The sequence below is a fragment of the Cricetulus griseus genome, chromosome 2 (assembly GCF_003668045.3).
Source record: "Cricetulus griseus strain 17A/GY chromosome 2, alternate assembly CriGri-PICRH-1.0, whole genome shotgun sequence".
NCBI lineage: Eukaryota > Metazoa > Chordata > Mammalia > Rodentia > Cricetidae > Cricetulus > Cricetulus griseus.
The window spans coordinates 147,701,357-147,721,797 of NC_048595.1; the positions used below are offsets into that span (position 1 = coordinate 147,701,357).

Sequence of the window (20,441 nt, forward strand, 5' to 3'; positions counted from 1 at the left end):
TTTTGTAGGCATCAGGCACATGTGCACTGTATATACATACTAACATGCTGAATACTCATATACACACACAAACTAAAATAAATATAAATTAAAAAGGAATAACAATAGACAGAGTTACATGACCAACTTTAAGTTCCCCCCAGAGATACTGAAGTATGAGTATCATGAGTTCAGGTTGATCTGCACTACATAGTGCGACCCTACTTAAAAAGAAGCTAAAGTTGAGAATGTCTTATGTTAAGTTATGCATATATATATGTATATGGCCTATAATTTATATATTATTTATTTATTTTGTATGTATGTGTATATCCAAAATTAAAGTATGCATGTGTACATGTGCGCACAAGTGTGTAGAGATCAAAGATCAACATCAGCTGACTTATTCAATCATCTTCCTTTTCCTTTTTACATGATTTTTTTTTCCTTTGGGATAAGTTCTTACTATGTGGTCCTAGCTGACCTGAACTTGCCATAGGCCAGGCTAGCCTTGAACTCAAAAAAGTCTCTTTGCCTCTGGCTCCCAAGTGCTGGGATTAAAGGCATGTGTGACCATGCCCAAGAACTAACCATGTTATTTTTTGAGACAAGATCTGTTACTGAGCCCAGAGCCGATCAATTTGTCTAGGCTAGCCAGCCAATGAGTTCCAGAGATCTGCCTGTCTTTGCCTGTATCCATGCTGAAGTGACTGGTGGTTGCTACTCTGTCCGGCTTTTACATAGGTGCTGGAGACCTAAACTCAGCTCCTCAGGCCCGTGTGTTAGGCAGTTTATCAGGTGATCCATCTACCCAGCTGCAAAAGTAGTATTTAATGCAGGTATTGTGACATGTGCCTGGAAATCTCAGCAATCAGGAGACTGAGGCAAAATGACTGCCACAAGTGGGGCCAGCTTGGGCTACAGATTGAGGTCTTGTCCTCCCCACCCCAAGTTAATATTTAACAATATTAGAAAATACGTAGGTAAAGAATACAACTTAGCATTTCTTTGATGTACAGAATCATACTATCATGGGTAGAGATTACATAACTTGCCATTGAGTAGATGTAGGGTTTGGGGCTAACCTGAGGCAGTTTGACTCTGCCTTTGCTTATAGTTTCCCCCCTTTTTTATTTTTTGATTTGGTTTTTCAAGACAAGGTTTCTCTGTGTAGCTTTGAGGCCTTTCTTGGAACTCTCTTTGTAGACCAGGCTGGCCTCAAATTCACAGAGATCCGCCTGCCTCTATCTCCCGGGTGCTGAGATTAAAGGTGTATGGTACCACCACCCCAGCCCCACAAGGCCCAACTCTTAACTAAGGAAATACTGACAGTAGATTACTTCTGAGAGAGGGAGAGCCAGTTTTTTTTTAAGGGTGTAGCAAATGGCATCACACTCAGGAGTGTATGAGTGGCACAAATTAGCCTCAAAATGTCATTTAAAAAGAATGACAGTAAGTTATGGGGTAGCCAGGTGGGAAATGGATCTGTGAGGAGTTAGGGAGAGTAGTGGTGGTGAGTATGATCAAATTACATTGTATGAAATCCTCAAAGAATTAACAAAAACATATTTAAGAGAAAAGATTTGAGTGATATCAGGAGGCCAGAGTCTGTTCCAACTCTAGACTCCAGAGAGAGCTCTTCAGACTGTGTCTTTATACCATCAGTGGGGAGAGTTTGGAGGTTTGGAGTAGGAGTATGAGTGCTGTGAGTTTACTTCAGAAGTTTGATCCCCTACATCATTGGAGGAGCACTGATGGGGAATGTACTGTGTATGTTTATCTCATTGATTGTTAAATAAAATACTGTTTGGCCAATGAAACAGCAAGTTAGACGGGTCTAGGAGTCAAAGAGGATTCTGGGAAATGTAGTAGAGAAGTGTTGATCCTGGCAGGAAGTGACATAGAAAGGAGACTCATATTTAAACAAAGGAGAAACAGGAAGGGCCCTCTTTTCCCATTCACCTCCTCCAGCGGCAGGATGTGAGCCACTGGCAAGGAGGGATGCCAATAAGGCGTCCAATAAGATAAGTCTTATAAAATATATAGATTTATGATAATTAAGACTGAGCTAACAGATGAGGAATCCTAGTCATTTGCCAAGCAGCTTTGAACCTAATACAAGTTTCTGTGTATTAATTTGGGCCTAACTCAGGCGGGCGGCTGGTGTAAAGCTCACACGTGGCTGTGGGGCTCAGGCAGCTTTTGGCAGAAAGATTAATTGTAACAGAGCACCTTTGCTTCGTCAATTAATAAGTAACCTTGCTGAGCAGAAATGACTAGCTGCTTCTTGGAGAATGAATGATTAGATAAATGGAGCTGAATTAAGAGAAAATGTATGTATGCTGAGGAAAGGCCAAGGTGTAGCTCAGTGGTAGAGTGTTTGCCCCATGTGTGTAAGGCCTTAGATTGGGTGCTCATCATGGCAAGCAAACAACAAGCAGGCCGAAGATATGTGTGTGTGTGTGTGTGTGTGTGTGTGTGTGTGTGTGTGTGTGTGTGTGTGAGAGAGAGAGAGAGAGAGAGAGAGAGAGAGAGATTCTGTTAAACTTCATATGTTTGCTATGCAATAAAAACAAATGCTTCTTATTACATCACTGAATCTTAAAAGCTTCACCTCTAGGTTATAAGGCAGCTGAGGTTTTCTGATGCTGTCTGATGGATTCTCTATCCACTGGGTAATTGTGTGGACTTACTGTACACACATGCTCTTCTGGTGTCCTTGCTGTTGTGCCCAGGAATAAATAGCAGGGCAGCAATACCCCTTCCAGGTCTGTGTGTGCAGGATGGCCTCTTTCATGGCAGAAGAACTGTTTGGGGAAGATAACTTGTGTCCTACTTTGCCTCAGAGTCTTAGGTTTTAAGTGGGTCTGTCCTGCTTGGAGATGTAAACATTAATGTTACCTTTCTGTGCATAGAGGAATACCCACAGCTTTAAAAAGTGCTTTATATTTTTGAGTGACAGTGGAGGCTGTAGACAGAGAAATTCCCAAGGTGTTTGCCAAAATCCTGATAGATGAAGAGCGTGCTTCTGGGAGGGCGTCGTCTATTTGAGGCTTGCCTCTGTCCTCTGTCTCGAGATGGAGAATGGAAGCACCATTAATGTTGTGTGGATGATTCTGTAAAATGAGTACTGTGGTTTATGTTCATAATGGTGTGAAAGGTGAGAGAAGGTATTGAATTACCATCTTGGCCTTGTCTGTGATTTTATGTAATAGTGGCAAGGTCAAAGTTTATTTACTAATGGATAATAAAGTAGAATGAAGTCATGCTGATGATTTTCTGGCAAAGGATATGCAGTTTGAAGGCTGTATATTTGAACATCTTCTCTATTTGGTGGTTACAAATGAAGAACAATGGTAGAAATGAGACATACTTAACTCCAGAGTTGGTTATTCATGCCTCTTGTGCAGCAGTGACTTGAAAATAAATGTCTATGGATTTGTCTTCAAGTGTGGACTTTGAGTAGGGGAAATGCATGAGAGGTGTGTCTAGAGTCTTCAGTGACTTTTGAGACATTCCATATCCCACCTCAAGATTTCCAACTGGCATTTTAGAATTTTAAATTGGGGAAGTGAAAGTAGAAATATGGGAGAATAAAGCAGAGGCAGGAATGGTGGCAAGCACCTGTAGCTCCTTAACCTGGAGGCTAGTGCAACAAGAGAAGCCCAAGTTTAGGGCTAGCCTGGGGTAGCCCCCTGTCTCAAAAAAAACCCAGAAAATAATTCTAATAACTTCGTTCTTTTCTCTTTTTTTGCTACAAATCTTTTTGACAGCAAAAGTCTTTTGAGTCCAGTGACAGCCTTGCTGACCTGTGTACAGTAAGACGTCCTCGCCCAGCTCTTTAGACGGGTTTTTAGCAAGCTGAGTTCTGATCCATCTGTGGTTGATGCTTTCCACTTGTACTTTCTGAATAATGTCATTTTTGGATATTTATTCTTTTTAAAGTAAACTTCCTCGATTAGCAATGAACCAAATGCATTCTAAAATCTCATTTGATTCTAAAATTAACAAAAATGGGAGTAGGCAGTGGGCACTTGAGCAGTGCCTGCTAGTTCAGTGGAGTCTAGGCTTCAGGACAACGCTGCCCTCCAGACTGGTCATCTAGCTAGACTCATCCAGCTGTGACAAATGAACCCACTGTCTTTCCTTTCTTTCTTTCATTCATGTCTCCTGGTTAGCCAATGATGGACTTATTAACTAGCTTGGGTCTGCACTCTCAAAAATTGAATTTCAATCTCTTACCCAGGACCCTGTAGGCAACCCTGATTAAAATTATTAAGTGATTTTTAAAAAAGACGTAAAAGTTGAGGTGGGACTAGGTGGGAAGGAGAGATCAGCATGAAGGGAACAGGAGGAGGTAAGAGGGTAAATATAATAAAAATACATTATGTGCATGGAAATACTCCAAAAAACCCATTATCGTACACAATTAATATAGGCTAATAAAAAGGAAATTTGAATTTAGTGGGTCTAGGGAGGGGCCTGGATACTCATGTTAAAAGTCAAGACAGAAGCAACAGCAAAGCTGGCTAAGTGACTCTGATGCTGTAAGAAACAGGTGACAGTGCAATAAAGGATGCAGTCTGAAGCCTAGTGTCAGCATCAACATTTCAGGGGACAGCCATGGAGTGTAGTTGTGACATATTTAGTGTGACAATCAGGTCAGAGAACGTCTAGCTCTCGTGTAACGTTGTCTGTCTGTTGTCTTTCCCCTTCTGTCTCCTTAGCCATCATGTACGTCATGGGAGCACTTGGTCCTGCAGTAGGATATTTACTAGGTGGGCTACTCATTGGTTTTTATGTCGATCCCAGAAACCCTGTTCTCCTTGATCAGAACGACCCTCGTTTCATCGGAAACTGGTGAGTGGTTTCTACATTTTGCATTTCACTTACTGGAGATGGTCAATACTACTTTGTAGTTACAATTTCCCCAGTGGAGAGGGAAAAAATGTAGCTAGGCATTATTAACTGTAATAGATGGTAGGCCAGGTAATTTCCTTATCCCCAGAGCTTATCACATATACAGCGTGATAAGAAATGCTTGCAGGGCAGAAGAGGGCACCAGATCTCATTATAGATGGTTGTGAGCCACCATGTGGTTGCTGGGAATTGAACTCAGGACCTCTGGAAGAGCATCCAGTGCTCTTAACCCCTGAACCATCTCTCCAACCCCTGTGCCCAGGACTTATGAATATGGGACCTTCTTTGGTGAGGGAAGTTTACAGAGAGTATCAGATGAATGGTGTTGAGAAGGGGAGAGTACCTTAGGTGAAGAGAGGAAGGAGGTAGCCAGATTCAGACATCTGCTGACTAAAGCAGAGGTCATGGCAGTGCACTTTGAAGATGGAGGAAGCTTTGGAAACAAAAGTATGCAGGCTGCAGGCAAAGCCTCTAGAGGTTAGAAAGGAAAGATGGCTCCCATCTAGCTAGGACTTTCAGATGGAATGTGCAGATGCCTGAAGTCCAGAGCTAGGAGCTGAGCCCATGTGCAGTTGGAGCTGATGCACTTGTGTTGTACAAATCACTCCGTATGCGATAACTTCTTATAGCAGCAACAGGAAACTAACAGGCATTTTTGGGTCACTGTGTCTTAAGCAGGAAGAGGGCTTCTGTGACCCTGAGGGGACTTTCCTGAAAGGTTTCCTTAACCCTGTCTTCCATTATCCTTTATGCTTTAGAGAAAAAAAAAACTACTTTCTATTTTCCTTGGGTTTTGCTGCTGTGATAAAACATTGACCAAGACTAACTTGTAGGAACAAAGGGTTATGTCGGTTTACAGGGTACAGTCCATCATCAAGAGGAGTTAAGGAAGAACCTAAGGGAGCTTGAAGCAGAAACCACATGAGGAGTGCTGCTTGCTGACATGCTCTGCATGGCTTGCTCAGCTTGCATCCTTACATCCCTCAGGGCCACCTGCCCAGGGTGGAAGCACCCACATGGGGCTGGGTCATCTCACTTCCATCATTAATGGAGGAAGTGCCCACAGACTTGCCCACACCAGTCTGATGGAGACATTAAGATTCCTTCCTTCCTGGTGATCCTAGTTGGTGTGAAGATGACAAAAACTTACAGGTGCATGTCCTCCCTGGCTCTACTTCAGCCCTACTTTTCCATTGCTCCTTTCTGAGCAGATCTTTGCTCTCTGGAAAATAGTTTGTTTCCCCACACGTCCTGCACATTTAGCTGTTCTCTCGCTTCCTAGACTTTAAAGTCCTGCTACACCAGTCATGCTGAGAACTCTGGGGAATTTCAACATTATGTGGTATACTATTTGTCTGCTTGCCTGGCTTGTTCTTGAGTTCTTCACAGTCCTCAGTTTGCATAGAATAAGTTATTTCTTCATCACACCAAAGCCAATAACTGAAAATATTCATGTTCCAAGTTCATGTTGCTGGACATATACTGTCCTGAGTTTATGTTGCTGGATATATAGATATCTATATCTATATATCAGGCATATACTGACAGATTTTTATTTTGTGGCAAAACAATATTTTAGTATTAGAAATTACATGTGCCACACAATTACTTTCTGAAGAGGGCTTAGAATGCTTTATCCTATTTTATTATAGGATAGGAGCCCTGTAACTGTGGTTGGTGGGAAATACACTTAATACAAATTTCTAAGTAGTTAACAGACATTAATGAGGCTGTTTGACAGTTCTAATTTTTACAGTAACCAGCATTGAAGCTAGACAGGCAAACTTGACCTATAGAGTGTCTGAGTCATACAAAGAGGGGTGCTGTTGTCAGTGGTAGGGGAATAACATGGGTTTTGAGTTATTGACTGATAGTGAAAATTTTAATCTCAGCTGTTTTCATTGCAGTTCTGGGATGAGTCAGAATAGAAATTGTTTTTCAACATTAGAAAACAGATTCCTAAAACATACTTATGAATGTGCAGTGTATTCCCTGTGTTCTACTTAGAAATGCTGAGATGAGCATGGCAGGAAAGGAACACAGGGAGGGAAAGACAGAAGCATCAATAACAAGGGGTAGGAAGGATGGCAGGAGAGTCCATCTGGCCCGTGCCTTATGCTGTCATTGCTCAGTTTTCTAGTGGGCAGGCAGTTACTCAGCTGCTGGCAGAATGGTTCCATGTGGAGCACACACCCTAAAGTTGCATTCCTCTAGTGTGCTCCTCATAGCTACATGGACTTGGGAAATTACTTCTCTGTTCCTTGGTTGTAAGGTTGTTGTAAGGATGACTTGACTATGAAGAGCTCTGAGTTTGTCCTGTTTTGCCTTTCCAGTATATCCTATCCTTTAATCATTTTTTTTGAAGTTCAATAGGGGGCTCCCTGAAGGGTTATACACATACCCAGCAAGTGTTCTATCTCTACAACACAATCCCAGCCTTCTCTTTTAGCGTTTTCTTTTTTCTTTTAATTATTTCTTTTAGCTCACCAAGTTGCTCAGGCTGGCCTTGAACTCACTTGTAGCCAAGGCTAGCCCTGAACTTGCAATCCTCCTGCTTCAGTCTCCTGAGTAGCTGGGAATATGGACCTGTCCCACCTGGCCAAGGCATCCTCAGTACTTTGAATTTTATCAATAATTAAATAATTTTATCTATCCACTTGGATTAATTTTAATTATAGAAATGGTTGTTGTTTTAAAACTGTCTGAGTCTGTTTAAAAATGAATTTGAATTGTTTTCTATTCAGCAGTGTTATTTGTAATAGGTTTCTCATTGAATGGAATGCCTAGCACTAAAGACAAGTTTTCATTAGAGGCTGAAGGAGTGATGGGTGAAGTTATGCTGACATTTATTAGACACTGTGTGTCAAGCATTATACTAAGAGCTTTACAGACACACTCATTTAAGCCTTTAATGATCAAATGTAGCCTTTAACATCATGCCCATTTTATAGATTGGAAAATTAATATTTGAAGAATTGGATTACTTGCATAAAGCCTCTGTGTGGTGTGCTGTATTAAGGAACTGATGGGGGTGGAGCTATTTGTCAGTCTACTGCCTACCTATGACTGGCCTGAATAATGGTTCATGAAAGGGATTTAGATACTTGAGCCTTTTAGTGTTGAGTATTATTGAGATGTCTTTTTCCAATGTATACTGCACATTGTCCTGTCATGGCTTCTCCCAGAGTCCTCTTCAGCAGTGGCTCAGGAGTTGTTATTATCTCATGTTTCATATGCTTATTTCTTGAAGCTACTGAGGAATATGAGCTGGTTTGCTTTGCTTTGAATTGACCCCATGCTGTTCAGTTTTTATTTGTTTACTCTAACTCTTCCCTTCTTCTGGGCTGTTGGGGTGCATCTCGAGGATTGGAAAGATAGCTCAGTGGGTAAGGTGCTTGCTGTGAGAGCCTGGTTACCTGAGTTCACTCCCCAGAACCCATGTAAAGGTTAACAAGAGAATCAATTCCACAGAGATATCCTCTGATCTCCATACATGTAACGTGCCAAGTGCACTACCCCCATGTCAAAACACACTTGTATTAAATAAACATCTTAAAAATCTAAAAAAAGAGTGTATTTTTAATGATTGCATGAAATTCGACATCATTACAGGCATGGTGAAGGCTGAAAGTCTAGTCTGAGTGCAGATCTATGTTAAACACAAAACCAAAGTAGCTACTGCATATTAGCTGCTGGTTTGGAGTGGGATTTCATTAGGTCTGCTATAGGCATTATCTTGTTCAAATTTGAGGACTCTCAGAAGTGTTTTTACCCCCCTTTCCAGATGAGAAATTCAGCTAGGAGAAGTAAAATAATTCCCCAAGATCTCAGAGTTAGTAAGTGGTGAAGATAGGATCCAAATCTCGATGTGTTTAAACTGCAGCTCATGAATATCCTGACTCCCCTGCCTGCCCTCTCAAGGAGGGAGGATGTGAAGCTTAGATGGTGAAGCAGCTTGGGGACTCTAATTCCAGAGGGTAATGGGGGCGTGTGACTGATGAGGGCTCATAAGCAGCCAGGGTCTGAAGAACCAGGTTGACCTAGCTATGTTCCCCAACACTGATACCTGCGACCCATTTTAAACCTATTTCTTTCAACTTATGTATTGGGCAAAACTTTTGAATACCTAACCTCTCCCATGCACTAGATTGGTGATAATACAGCTCCTAGAAAGCTTTCTGGAACACAAACTACAAAATAAGATTCATCGCTTAGCTTTCTACCTTCTTGCACTTCTTGGAGGCTGTTTATCTTTGGCTTACAGTAGTTTTAAGTTCTTCATGACAAAGATCAACTCTGAACGTCTTGATGTCTATCACATTTGTTAAATACTGTGGGACTGGATAAATAGGGGTGAGCAATACATTCTTAGGTACTTGGGAAAATATTTAAGCCTCATTAGCAATTAGAATTACACTGGACATAAAGTTAGGGTGTAGCTTCAATCTCCATCACAAAATGATGAACAAACAAAGCACACTTGACAAGGGCTATTTGCTTTCTTTTAAGTATATTGCTCCTTGAAGCCTGTGAGGTAGTCTGTTGGTTTTCTAGGAAATTTATTGTAGCCAGGTATGGTGGCTCACGCCTGTCATTGTAGCGTTGGGAGGTAGAGGAAGGAAGGTGAGATGATCAAGGTCACCCTAAAATAGCAATCAATTGAGGCAAGTTGGGGTTACATGAGACTCAGGCTCAAACAAAGCAAAAAAAAAAAAAAAAGCAAACACTGTTATAAAATGTACACTGTAGCAGAACTAACCATGTTAGCAGATCTAGTTCATACTTAGATTTCTTGAATGACATTCTAATCAAGTTGCTGAATAGTCACTATAATCCTTGAGTAATTAAGAATTTTTCCATTCAAATTATCTTTATTTTCTCAGTTTGTCTAATTTTAAAATGATTTCTTTGCAGGTTTATCATGACAAACCTATTTTAATGATCTGTTCTTACTTCCAACCTGAAGCCATAAATACTACTCACATTTCCCAATTTTTTAGGTGGAGTGGATTCCTCCTTTGTGCCATTGCCATGTTTCTTGTGATATTCCCAATGTTTACTTTTCCAAAAAAGCTTCCGCCTCGACACAAGAAAAAGAAAAAGAAAAAATTTTCTGCTGATGTCGTTAGTGATGATGATGTCATCAAGGAGAAATCAAACACGAGTGAACAAGTGAACAAAAAAGTTTCTTCAATGGGCTTTGGAAAGAATGTCAGAGGTAAAGTATTTCTCTTAAATAAATACACACATGGTACTTTAGGCCCCAGCTCTACCAAGTGTGGGTCCAAAGATGTATGGCTCAATGGCAGAGAGCAGTACCGGAGGCCTTGAGTTTGATGCTCAACAGGGCCCTGAAATTGGAACTGTGTGACCCCACACCAGTGTCCCTCACAAATGTTTGCTTCTAGTTGGGTAGATTTGAGAGAAATGCTGCAAATGTCACTTTAGAAATTTGAGAGAGTGGCCTCTTTGAGAGGAGGTGGGAGACAGTGATACAGAGTGGCAGGCATGCATAGACAAGGCTACAATAAAACTTGTTACTTTGTAAGCTAATTTAAAAAAAAAGACATTTAAGGGAATAATTTTTTCTGTTAAATTTTACAGTAGTTACAAAAAAGGCTTCCATTTTTCATGTCTTTAAAAGGATGGATAGCCTGAAGACCAGAGTTCCATTTCTAGATCCTATGGTAGAAGAAGAGAAATGCTTCCAAGGAATGTTCTCTGACCTTAACACACATGTGGAGGCACAAGCCTGACATTCATGAAGACACATCATACACACTAATAGTGGAAAAAACAAAAATGAAACTCTAAAACAAATTTCTAATAATTTGTTTGAGTGTGTTTTGCAAAATTACTAGTAGATAACAGATTAAATAATAGAAGGAATGGCCCAATGGCCCACCCTGCAGGAAGATTGAGAATCATTTCTTCAGGTCATGAAGATAGCCATATCTAGATGTGGCATTTGCTGTGATTACTGTGGTCTGATTACTAACACTGTGGCTGCATTGTGTAAAGGGTGGCTTGTTTTAGGGGAGCAGTATGGTATTATGGGGATAGCCTGTGAAACTCCACTAAAAGGAAATATTCCTTGGTAGCTGTACCAACCGTTCTTGTGGGGCTGTCCAGGAAGAAGGATGTCTGTGGGATGGACTGTCGTGTTTCTCCATTTTTATTTCTCTTAAAAATGATGATTTTAGCACACCTTTAATACCAGCACTTAGGAGGCAGGGTCAGGTCTGGGGCCAGATTTTTGTGAGGCAGAGGCAGAGGCAGAGGCAGGCAGATCTCTGTGAATTTGAAGCTAGCATGGTGAATATAGGGAGGTCCAGACCAGTCAGAGCTATATGGTAAGACCCCTGTCTCAAAAATGAAATGCTGATAGTAGAAATAATAATAATAATATAATTATTATTGATTAACAATATTATTATAGAGTTCATAAAGATAGATTAAACAATCTAAAATCTAAACATCTTAATTTGTTCCTAAGAAGGCAATCTTTGATCTACTCAATGGCAATAGGTCCTGTTGTTTAAGGAAACCTACATTGACTCCAACTCATTATTTCCAGTCTCATTTCCTGAATTTTCTGAGTTAATTCTTATATAAATTATAAAGCACAGTGTTTATCAGATGCTCATGATAAAGTAGCTGTGGTATTTTGAGTATGCATACACTGAGACAAAGGGATAAGATGAAGTTACTAATATCCCATAGAGTTGGCACTACAGACTAAGAAGGATGGTAGACTGAAACATTGCTAAAGACTACTTGTTGAAAGATAGCACCAATATTTGGAAAATACTATTTCTCCTCATTTAAGTTGTAGATATGGTCTTCTTCCTCCTCATAGTCATGTGACAGTGTGTTCTTTTGTAAATGCTAGAATAACTCCCGATACTCCAGTAACATAGAGGACTTCTCTGCATGCTCATGTGGTCTGAGCTCTTCCCATGTGGACCAGCAGCACATCATTTCCACAGCTGTATTGTGGACCATGATGATGGTGATGGTGATGGTGATGTTGATGATTGTGATGATGATGATGGTGGTGCTGGTGATGATGATGGTGTGATTATGATGACCGTGATAATGAGTGTGGTGTGTTTGTGTACACACTGGTGAGTGGAAGCCTGCAAGTACTTGTGCATGCATGTGTGCACACCTATATGGGTACAGATAACTTTGGAGTCCAGCAGAAGTCACCGGTCTCCTGGAATTCAAGTTACAAGTGGTGTGCGATGCCTGATGTGGGTTCTGGGAACTGAACTTTGGGCTTCTATGAGGTCAGTACACACTCTTAAGCGCTGAAGCATCTCTCCAGCCCCCACAATTGTTTTTATAGGTGAATTGAGACAAAGCTGCTGTTAAATAATTTAAGACATAAAAATATATTTAGAATTTTAATTTGGAGGACTATAAAGCAGACTCAGGGGAAGAGAGAAAGGTGTGGTTAGAGTTCTTTATATTTTGTATACTTCAACATGAAATATATTAGTTGAACAGTAAAAGGGGTATTGATATCAAATTCATATTATTACTTTTGTTCTTTCTAAAGATCTGTTCTTTATATTTTATGTGTTTGCCTACTTGCATGTCTGTACATCACTTGCATGCCTGGTGCCTGAAGAGGCCAGAAGATGACGCCAGATCCCCTGCAACTGAAATAACAGGCTATTGTGAGCTGCTCTGTGGGTACTGGGAAGCAAACCCAGGTCCTCTACAAGAGCAGAAAGTGCTCTTAATGGCTAAGCCATTTCTCCAGTCTCCAAGGCTCTTTATAGATTCTTAAGTTACCCTTTCTTTTCATGGATCTCTGCCATGTTCTCCTCCCAGTGCTTATTAAAATGTCCAGTGGTTCTGAAGGGTCCTACCATGTTATCAAAATGAGAAGAATACATTCTGGAATTTAAGATTTATTTATGGAAGCTTATATGCTACTTTTTTCCCAACTTTTTAAATTTGAATTAGAAACAGGATTGTTTTACATGACAATCCCAGTTCCCTTCTCCCACCCATCCTCCCCTACCACCTCCTCTCAACTAAAACCCTATCTATCACATATCCTTTCTGCTCCCCCTGGATGATGAGGCCTTCCATGGGGTGTCATCAGTGTCTATTGTATCCTTTGGGATAGGGCCTAGGCCCACCCCTCTGTATGTTGGATCAGGGAGTATTCCTCTATGTGGAATGGGCTCCCAAACTCCACACCTATGCTAGGGATAAGTACTGAACTTCTACAGGAGGTCCCGTAGATTTCTTGTCCTTCAAGTAATTGTGAGTTTCTAACTTTTACACACACACACACACACACACACACACACACACACACACACGTACACACATACACACACACGTATATATGAATAAGAGGAGTCTGAACATGTTGTATAATTGCTTCATGAAATCAGTTTCCACTCTGATTTTCTTGCTCATATTTCTGGAAAATTCTCCTTTTCACATCCTTTCTGGATTGTGGGGAATGATCCTTCTTTTGTGTAAATCTCCTAGATGGGACACACTTCTAATTCTTTACTATATTTGTGCAAAATGAATTCTCCAGCTGGTTGTAGATCAGAAGTTCAAGACAGAGTCCTTGTAGTGCACGCTGGCCTTAAACTAATTATATAGCTTAAACTGGCCTTGGACATCTTATTCTCTTGCCTCAACCTTTGAATGTTCAGATTATGGGCATATGCCAGGACACCCAATCTAGTTTACTATCTTGTTAAACAGAAACACTGTTCTAATGGGATGTTCTGAAATTCTCCTACCAAAAATGACTTAATTGATATTGATATTGAATATTTAATTAGGGTATTTAAACCAATTCATTTATCTTGTACACACCCATATTCCTTAGAGTATTTATGACAAATATTGGAAGTGACATTCTAATGTTTAATCCAGCTTTCAGAAGGACAAAGGAAACCTCTAGATACAAACTCAGGCTTGGCATGTCTTACTCTCCAGAGCTGATGTTTGTGGTGGAGGTCTTCAGGCTTGGTATGTCTTATTCTCCAGAGCTGAGACTCATGGTGGAGGCATTCATGCTTGGAATTACTTACTCTCCAAAGCCAAGGCTCATGGTGGAGGTCTTCAGGCTTGGCATGTCTCACTTTACAAAGCCAAGGCTCTGAATTATGGACAGTCTAGATTTCATTCTGAATTACATCTGTGTCTGAGTCCCACATTCTCTTTTCTCTTGTCTTCTGGAGCAGGTTTCCCTTTTGTCTTTATTTTTTTGTGTCCATCAATACCAGCTCCTTTAAAAAGGAGATAGATTGCTTAGCCATTGATTTGTACTCCCTTAAAAGGAAAAGGATTTGGGCTTTGCAGAATGGTGCCTCTTTGTTTGCTTTATTTGCAAACAGAGTCTTGCTGTGTCACCCAAGCTGGCTTTGAACCAGTGGGTTCAAGTGACCCTCTTCTTAAGCCTCCCCGGTATATGGGACTACAAGGGCAAGCCACCACACCTGTCTTGCATGGTGCCCTTTTAGAAGCTCTCTTGCTGAGGATGCTTGAAGACAATCCACTGTACTTTCTAATTTCTGCTTCCCCATTTTTGATACCGATATTGGAAAAATCTGACTCATGTTTCTAGACTCTTATAAATTATGTACAATGAGGCTGTTGTAAAACACCACAAAGAGGAAAGTCAAATTTTCAGTGTGTCTGCATTGCCTTTCCACAAAGAGATTAACATTGATTCAATCAAAATCTTAACAGAAATAAACACTTAAAATATTTAAGTGGATCAATTTTCCTGTGGTTTGAAGCCTAAAATTTTAAAGCCTTCCCCATTTAACATAATGTTTTTCTATATAGAAAATGGTGGCTGTTTATTTTCCTTTATAACCCACTTTTAGCCTTAATTGTTTGGTATTATTAGTTTAACATAAAATAGAATTTCTTTTGTCTAGAATTTTGTCTGTGTTGGTGTGCAATATGTTTATAAATATAGCCAAATCAAAAAGTTATTTTGAGGTGATGAGTTGATTTTAAAAGAGTTATTGAAAGTTACAGATTATTACTATTAATAATTTTGGTCATTAAAGGATAATGTTAGGGTCTGGGGAGATGCCTCAGTCAGTAGAGTGCCTGCTATGCAAGCACAAAGACCTGAGTTTGGATGCCCAGAGTCTGTAGATTCAAGTGCGTAGTGCACACTCAGAGCCCCAGTGCTGGGGGTGTGTAGTGGCGTAGGAGTGAGAACAGACAGGCCCCAGAGAAAGCTTCAGACTTGGTTGTGGCTGCTATGAAATGAGTGAGCTGTGTTCTTCAGAATTCTCTGAGGGAGACTGGAGAAGTACAAAGGGGGTACATTGTGAACCACAGGGCAGATAGGATGTGCCCCAGCAGTGGGATGCCTGCCTGACATGCACTAGGCTCTGGATTTGAACCCTGGCACCACAAAAGAACCATAAAGACAGGATGGGACTGACTGAGGGCAGGAGACTGAGCATCTCATGAAAGAATCAGGATGATCCAGAACAGGCCACCTGAACCCTGTGGAGGTGGGAGCAAGCCAGGTGGAGAATGGAGAGCAGAGGATAGACGTGTTTGGAAATGCCGAATAGGTTTCTTGTGCTTGGCACACTGAGTGTATGTGGTAGACATGTGGATGGTAAGGCTGGGGAGGTGAGAGTGTGTGTGTTGGTGGTCATATTGTGGAGCACCTGCCTGCAGGCATCCCAGACTTTCTTAGAATTCCTCCCTCCCAGGAAGCTGCCAAAAACATTCCTAGAGGGAGGCCAGGTAGGTAAAGGAGTGGGATGGAAGAAGGGGCCCAAGGAGAGAGCTGTGGGCAGAGACCAGTGAAGTTTGCCCAGAACACAGGGAAAAGACAGCTTCGTACATTAGCCCTGGCCTCTCCCCCACCTGCTTGGGTGCTTTTTATGGAGCTGCCAGAAGAAACTGATAAAGGTAACTCCTCAGCTTCAGCCTGCTTCTGTCACACTCATAAGAAAGCCACCTGCCCCAGAGGACATTTTGGATCTCACCCATGGTCATATCTTCCATCCCACCTCCTTTCAGTTTCATTTACAAATCATGCTTCAACCACATCAGGCTCATCGCTGGTTCAGGTGTGTCCTTCCTATTCTAGGAATGCTCTTCCCCACAGCCCCTCATTTGCTTCAGTGTGTTTCTCCAACCTCCCTTTTAATGCTACTGAGCTCCTACCCTTCTTTATTTCCTCTTCAGCTCTCGCCACTAACCCCTGATGCATAGGTATCCCTTGGTAACTGGGAGACTGGTTCCAGGAACACTCAAGACTCTTCCATAAAAAGGCACAGTGTTTGTCCATACATTTTGATAGCCTATTTTTTTATTTGAATTAGAAACAAGATTGTTTTACATGACAATCCCAGTTCCCTTCTCCCTCCCATCCTCCCCTACCAGCCCACCCCCCAACTAAAACCCTACTTATCAAATATCCTTTCTGCTCCCCCTGGATGTCGAGGCCTTCCATAGGGTGTCATCAGAGTCTATTGTATCATTTGGGATAGGGCCTAGGCCCAACCCCGTGTATCTTGGCTCAGGGAGTATCCCTCTGTGGAATAGGCTCCCAAAGTCCACACCTATGCTAGGGATAAGTACTGAACTACTACAGGAGGTCCTGTAGATTTCCGAGGTTTCCTCACTGAAACCCATGTTCCTGGGGTCTGGATCAGTCCCATGCTGGTATCCTAGCTATCAGTCTGGGGAGCAAGAGTTCCCCGATGTTCAGGTCAGCTGTTTCTCTGGGTTTCACCAGCCTGGTCTGGACTCCTTTGCTCTTCACTCGTTTGACAGCCTCTTATAGAATTGGGTCATCTCTAGATTTCTGGCAACACTCTTCCCAACAGGCTACATTGCATGGCTTATGAAGCCTGAGAAGAAAAGTCCCCACATTCTCAGGGCAGATGGAATTTTTCTGTTATTTTTGATCTGCATTTGGTTAAGATCACAGATGCAGAGCCCACCATAATTCAGGGATAAATAGAACTTCTTTATATCTTTACTTTGCTGTCTCTCCACTGAGAAAGCCAACTATACCAAGGCAAGGATTTCCCCCCTCATCACATACATTGCTGAGTTAACCCCACCAAGGGGAACTCAATAAATATCTAGTGAATGAATTATTGTTCAACTTAGCCTTTATTTTAAGATATGAAAATATTCTAACTCATCAAAATGGATCTCTATAATTTCTAATAATATATAAGCTCATAATTTATTTGGCATTGGGTGGTTACCAAAAACCATGGCTATTTAACAGAAGACAATAAAATATCATTGGACCTCCACACGGCCATCAAGTTCATCATTAGCAACAAGTGGTTCAGACTAAGTAAGCCCAGAGCTACTCTTACACTTTCCATGTTTGTTTTGAACTCTGATTCATAAAGATATGAATCTGATAATCAAAGGCTCATTCTAGTATGGGGTTGTAGGATGAAAGTTGTTTTCAGGGATGAGAATGTAGCTCAGTAGTAGAATGCTTGCATAGGATGTTCAAGGCCCTGGGTTCCATCCACAGCAACATGTGCACACACACACACACACACACACACACACACACACACACACACACACACATTTAAAATAACCCTTGGAACACTTAAACGAGTGAATTGTTGAATGAGAGAAAGGAAGGCCACTTCTGTAGGATGTGATAGCTGACATAGGGACGATGGTGTGTCAGCTGTGACCAAATATCTGACAAGAAGCAACTTGAAAAAAAAGCTTAATTTTGACTCATCGTTTAGAGGGCTGCCATCTGTTCTGGTGGGGAGGGCATAGCAGCAGGCACATGAGGCAACTGGTTATATGACACCTGTAGTCAGGAAAGAGGGATGAATGCTGATTCAGACCGTACTTGTCTTTGTCCCCTCTCTCCTCCCTTTTTCTGTCTCTGTTTCTCTCCCCCCAGCCCATGGATGGTCCTTCATAATCCAGGATGAGTACTCTCGTGCCAGTTAAACCTCTCTGAAAACAGTGTTGTGGACAAAAGTTTTAGGTGTGTCTTCTAGGTTAAGTCTTAATCAGTCATGCTGACAGTGACGGCTGACATACAGATAGGCAGGGAGATAGATGTACTGGGGTCTTAAGTTGGGATAACAGGCACAAGAACTAGCAGGAGGCAGAAGGATGAAATTCAATAGGAATGTCCAGAAACTACCCAGCTGTAGTGTATGTGGTTTTTGCTAAGTGTTGCAAAGAAAGCAGAGTGTTAGAATGGCAAGCCAAGGTTTCAGCTGTGGCCCTCTTAAGTGTGAGCTTCACTGGGCTGCACAGTAGCTTTAGGTCTTGCACCTTTAACTGAAGGCCATTCCTGGGTTCCTAATACTTGCCCAAGGCTGGTTTCATAAGCCCTTCATGTGCACCATAGTACTCAAATTTAGCCTCTGTTAGCATCCCAATATCTGGGATTCCTGATTTAAGGGATCTGGACCTTAGTGTCTTAAACAACCATCTGGGTCTCACTGATGCTGAGGACTGAGGACTACACAAAGACCCACTGCTTCCCACTGTACAGTAATGGGAAAAGCTTTGCTTTCCATAAGGAATCAGAGTGTTGTTGTTGTGTTGTTGTTGTTGTTGTTGTTGTTGGTGGTGGTGGTGGTGGTGGTGGTGATGGAGAATTTTTTACCTTGCTGACCAGGAGACTCAGTCTTACGGTCATGTTTAATTCTCTCTCCTGTTTTTCATGCTCTGCTCTTGCTTTTCTTTATTTCCAATTCTTTCATTTCTGATTTACCTTCACTTCCTTGAGCCTTTGCTTGCTTGTGGCAGGCCACCCCTCTTTTATTTGCACATGTGAATGATGAGCTAAAAGGCAGGTGATAGGCCTGGCAAAAAGTCCCTAGGAATGAGAACTCTACATTTTATTCCCAGGGCAAACTCATTAGAGGAGTCTCCTTTCAGAAAGATGGATGACAATGCTCACCAGGGCTAAGTCTAAGCAAGAGAGGGCATGCCATGGCCTGTGGATCCTTACTGGTGCCTTTGGGGCCTGACATTTCCATTTCCCACCACGTGTCTACAGTTGAATGGCTCAGTGATTCTGCTGATAGGCTGGAAGGTGACTGCAATGTAATTCAGGGGATGCTGTGCACAGTGCCTTGGAGGGCTCAGGATTTAGAATACTTTTCTGGGGTCTTATTTTGGGGTATTCTGTGGGGTTGTTGGTTTCAAGGATAGTGTGTAGGAAATAGGGATGATACTTGTCTCATACTGCAAGATAACTCTGATGCTGGCTGGTGTCTCCACCAGTGTTTTGATCACCAGTGGATTTAAAAGTACATTAATGATAGGTGAATTTGAAATAAGGGGAACGTGTCATACATCTGGTACTTGTCAAGATGGATCCAGGAGAGTTCATGAAGAGATATTCCACAAAGCTGCTCTAAAGTGATTTTAATGTACAGGGACACTGAGTGACAACAGAGAGAGGCCAATGCCCATTGAAAACATGGGTTGCCACATCTTGCAGAGCCCTTAGGCATGAAGGCCAGCAGATTTGGCCAGGAGGCAGACATAGGAGTGAGGCCAGAAGCTAGATCAGAGCTGTTATTGGGATTTCTTTGGGAAAGTGAAATTTTAAAAAGATATTGAAAGAATAAAATTGATGGGTTATATTTACTTTTAGAAAAAATGTGATAGAGGAATGTTGACCTGGAAGCTGAATATCAACAGCAGGAAACAAACACACAAGCAGATCATAGGAAAAGAATTTTCTTGCAACAACAACAAAAACCAACAAACAAACAATACCAGAATGTAAAGGGAAGGTTAAAATATGCAGAGACTAGCATTGAATATATAGCATTCATACCCATGAATTTGAATCTTGACAAAAAATGTCAAATTAAATCATGGATTGTCTAGTGATTCTGGCCAGCATATCAAAATTCCAGGGCTGCTGCTTAAAGAAGCAATGCTCAGTTGCTTACAGATGAAGCTTACAAAAGACCTCTCCCCATGTATGTGCTGTCTAAATAAAATACTGTATTCATGAATCCTGTATTCCCTTAATAGCATTTTAATTATTTGTTAATGGACTTTTTAATTATAATGTCATCTAAATCTGCTAGGGATTTTTAAAGTCTTTTTTCTGACTTTTTAAAATTTATTTTGTAGATTAGCATAGAAAGTGATGGGTTTATTTGACTTTAAAGATCTGTCATTCAGATGATTATGGACCAGCCCTTCTTAGCTCTCAGTGTGTTCCATTGTCTGTGCCAGGGACCCCTTCGCCTTACCACTCGTGCTCTCTGAGAACTTACCCATTCTCCACAAGGAAATGGTGCACCACGGTATTCATTTCATTTTTTTCATGCACAGATATTACTTTTAGTATGCATTGCTGTTGTGATGTAATAAAGAATACTAATGAATAAATACACTCTAAGGAAGTTTTAGTGCTTCCAGTAGGTACATGATAAAAACCACTGTGGCTTTAGCAGGAATAGTGAATATGAGATCTTCAGTGCAACACATGCTCATAGTACTCTTGACAAAGGGATATATTTCTCACTAAGAATAAAATA

General features: G+C 41.3%; 1 protein-coding gene across 3 annotated transcripts in view; it reads left to right on the plus strand.

Moving 5' to 3' along the window:
• Positions 1-20,441, plus strand: part of Slco5a1 (solute carrier organic anion transporter family member 5A1) — a 150,665-nt gene that overhangs the window by 62,618 nt on the left and 67,606 nt on the right. For all 3 annotated transcript variants that reach the window (XM_027398837.2, XM_035440006.1, XM_035440007.1), the window contains exons 2-3: positions 4,707-4,839; positions 9,900-10,117. In XM_027398837.2, the coding sequence (XP_027254638.1) occupies positions 4,707-4,839; positions 9,900-10,117 (351 nt within the window). The remainder of the gene's footprint in view (positions 1-4,706; positions 4,840-9,899; positions 10,118-20,441) is intronic.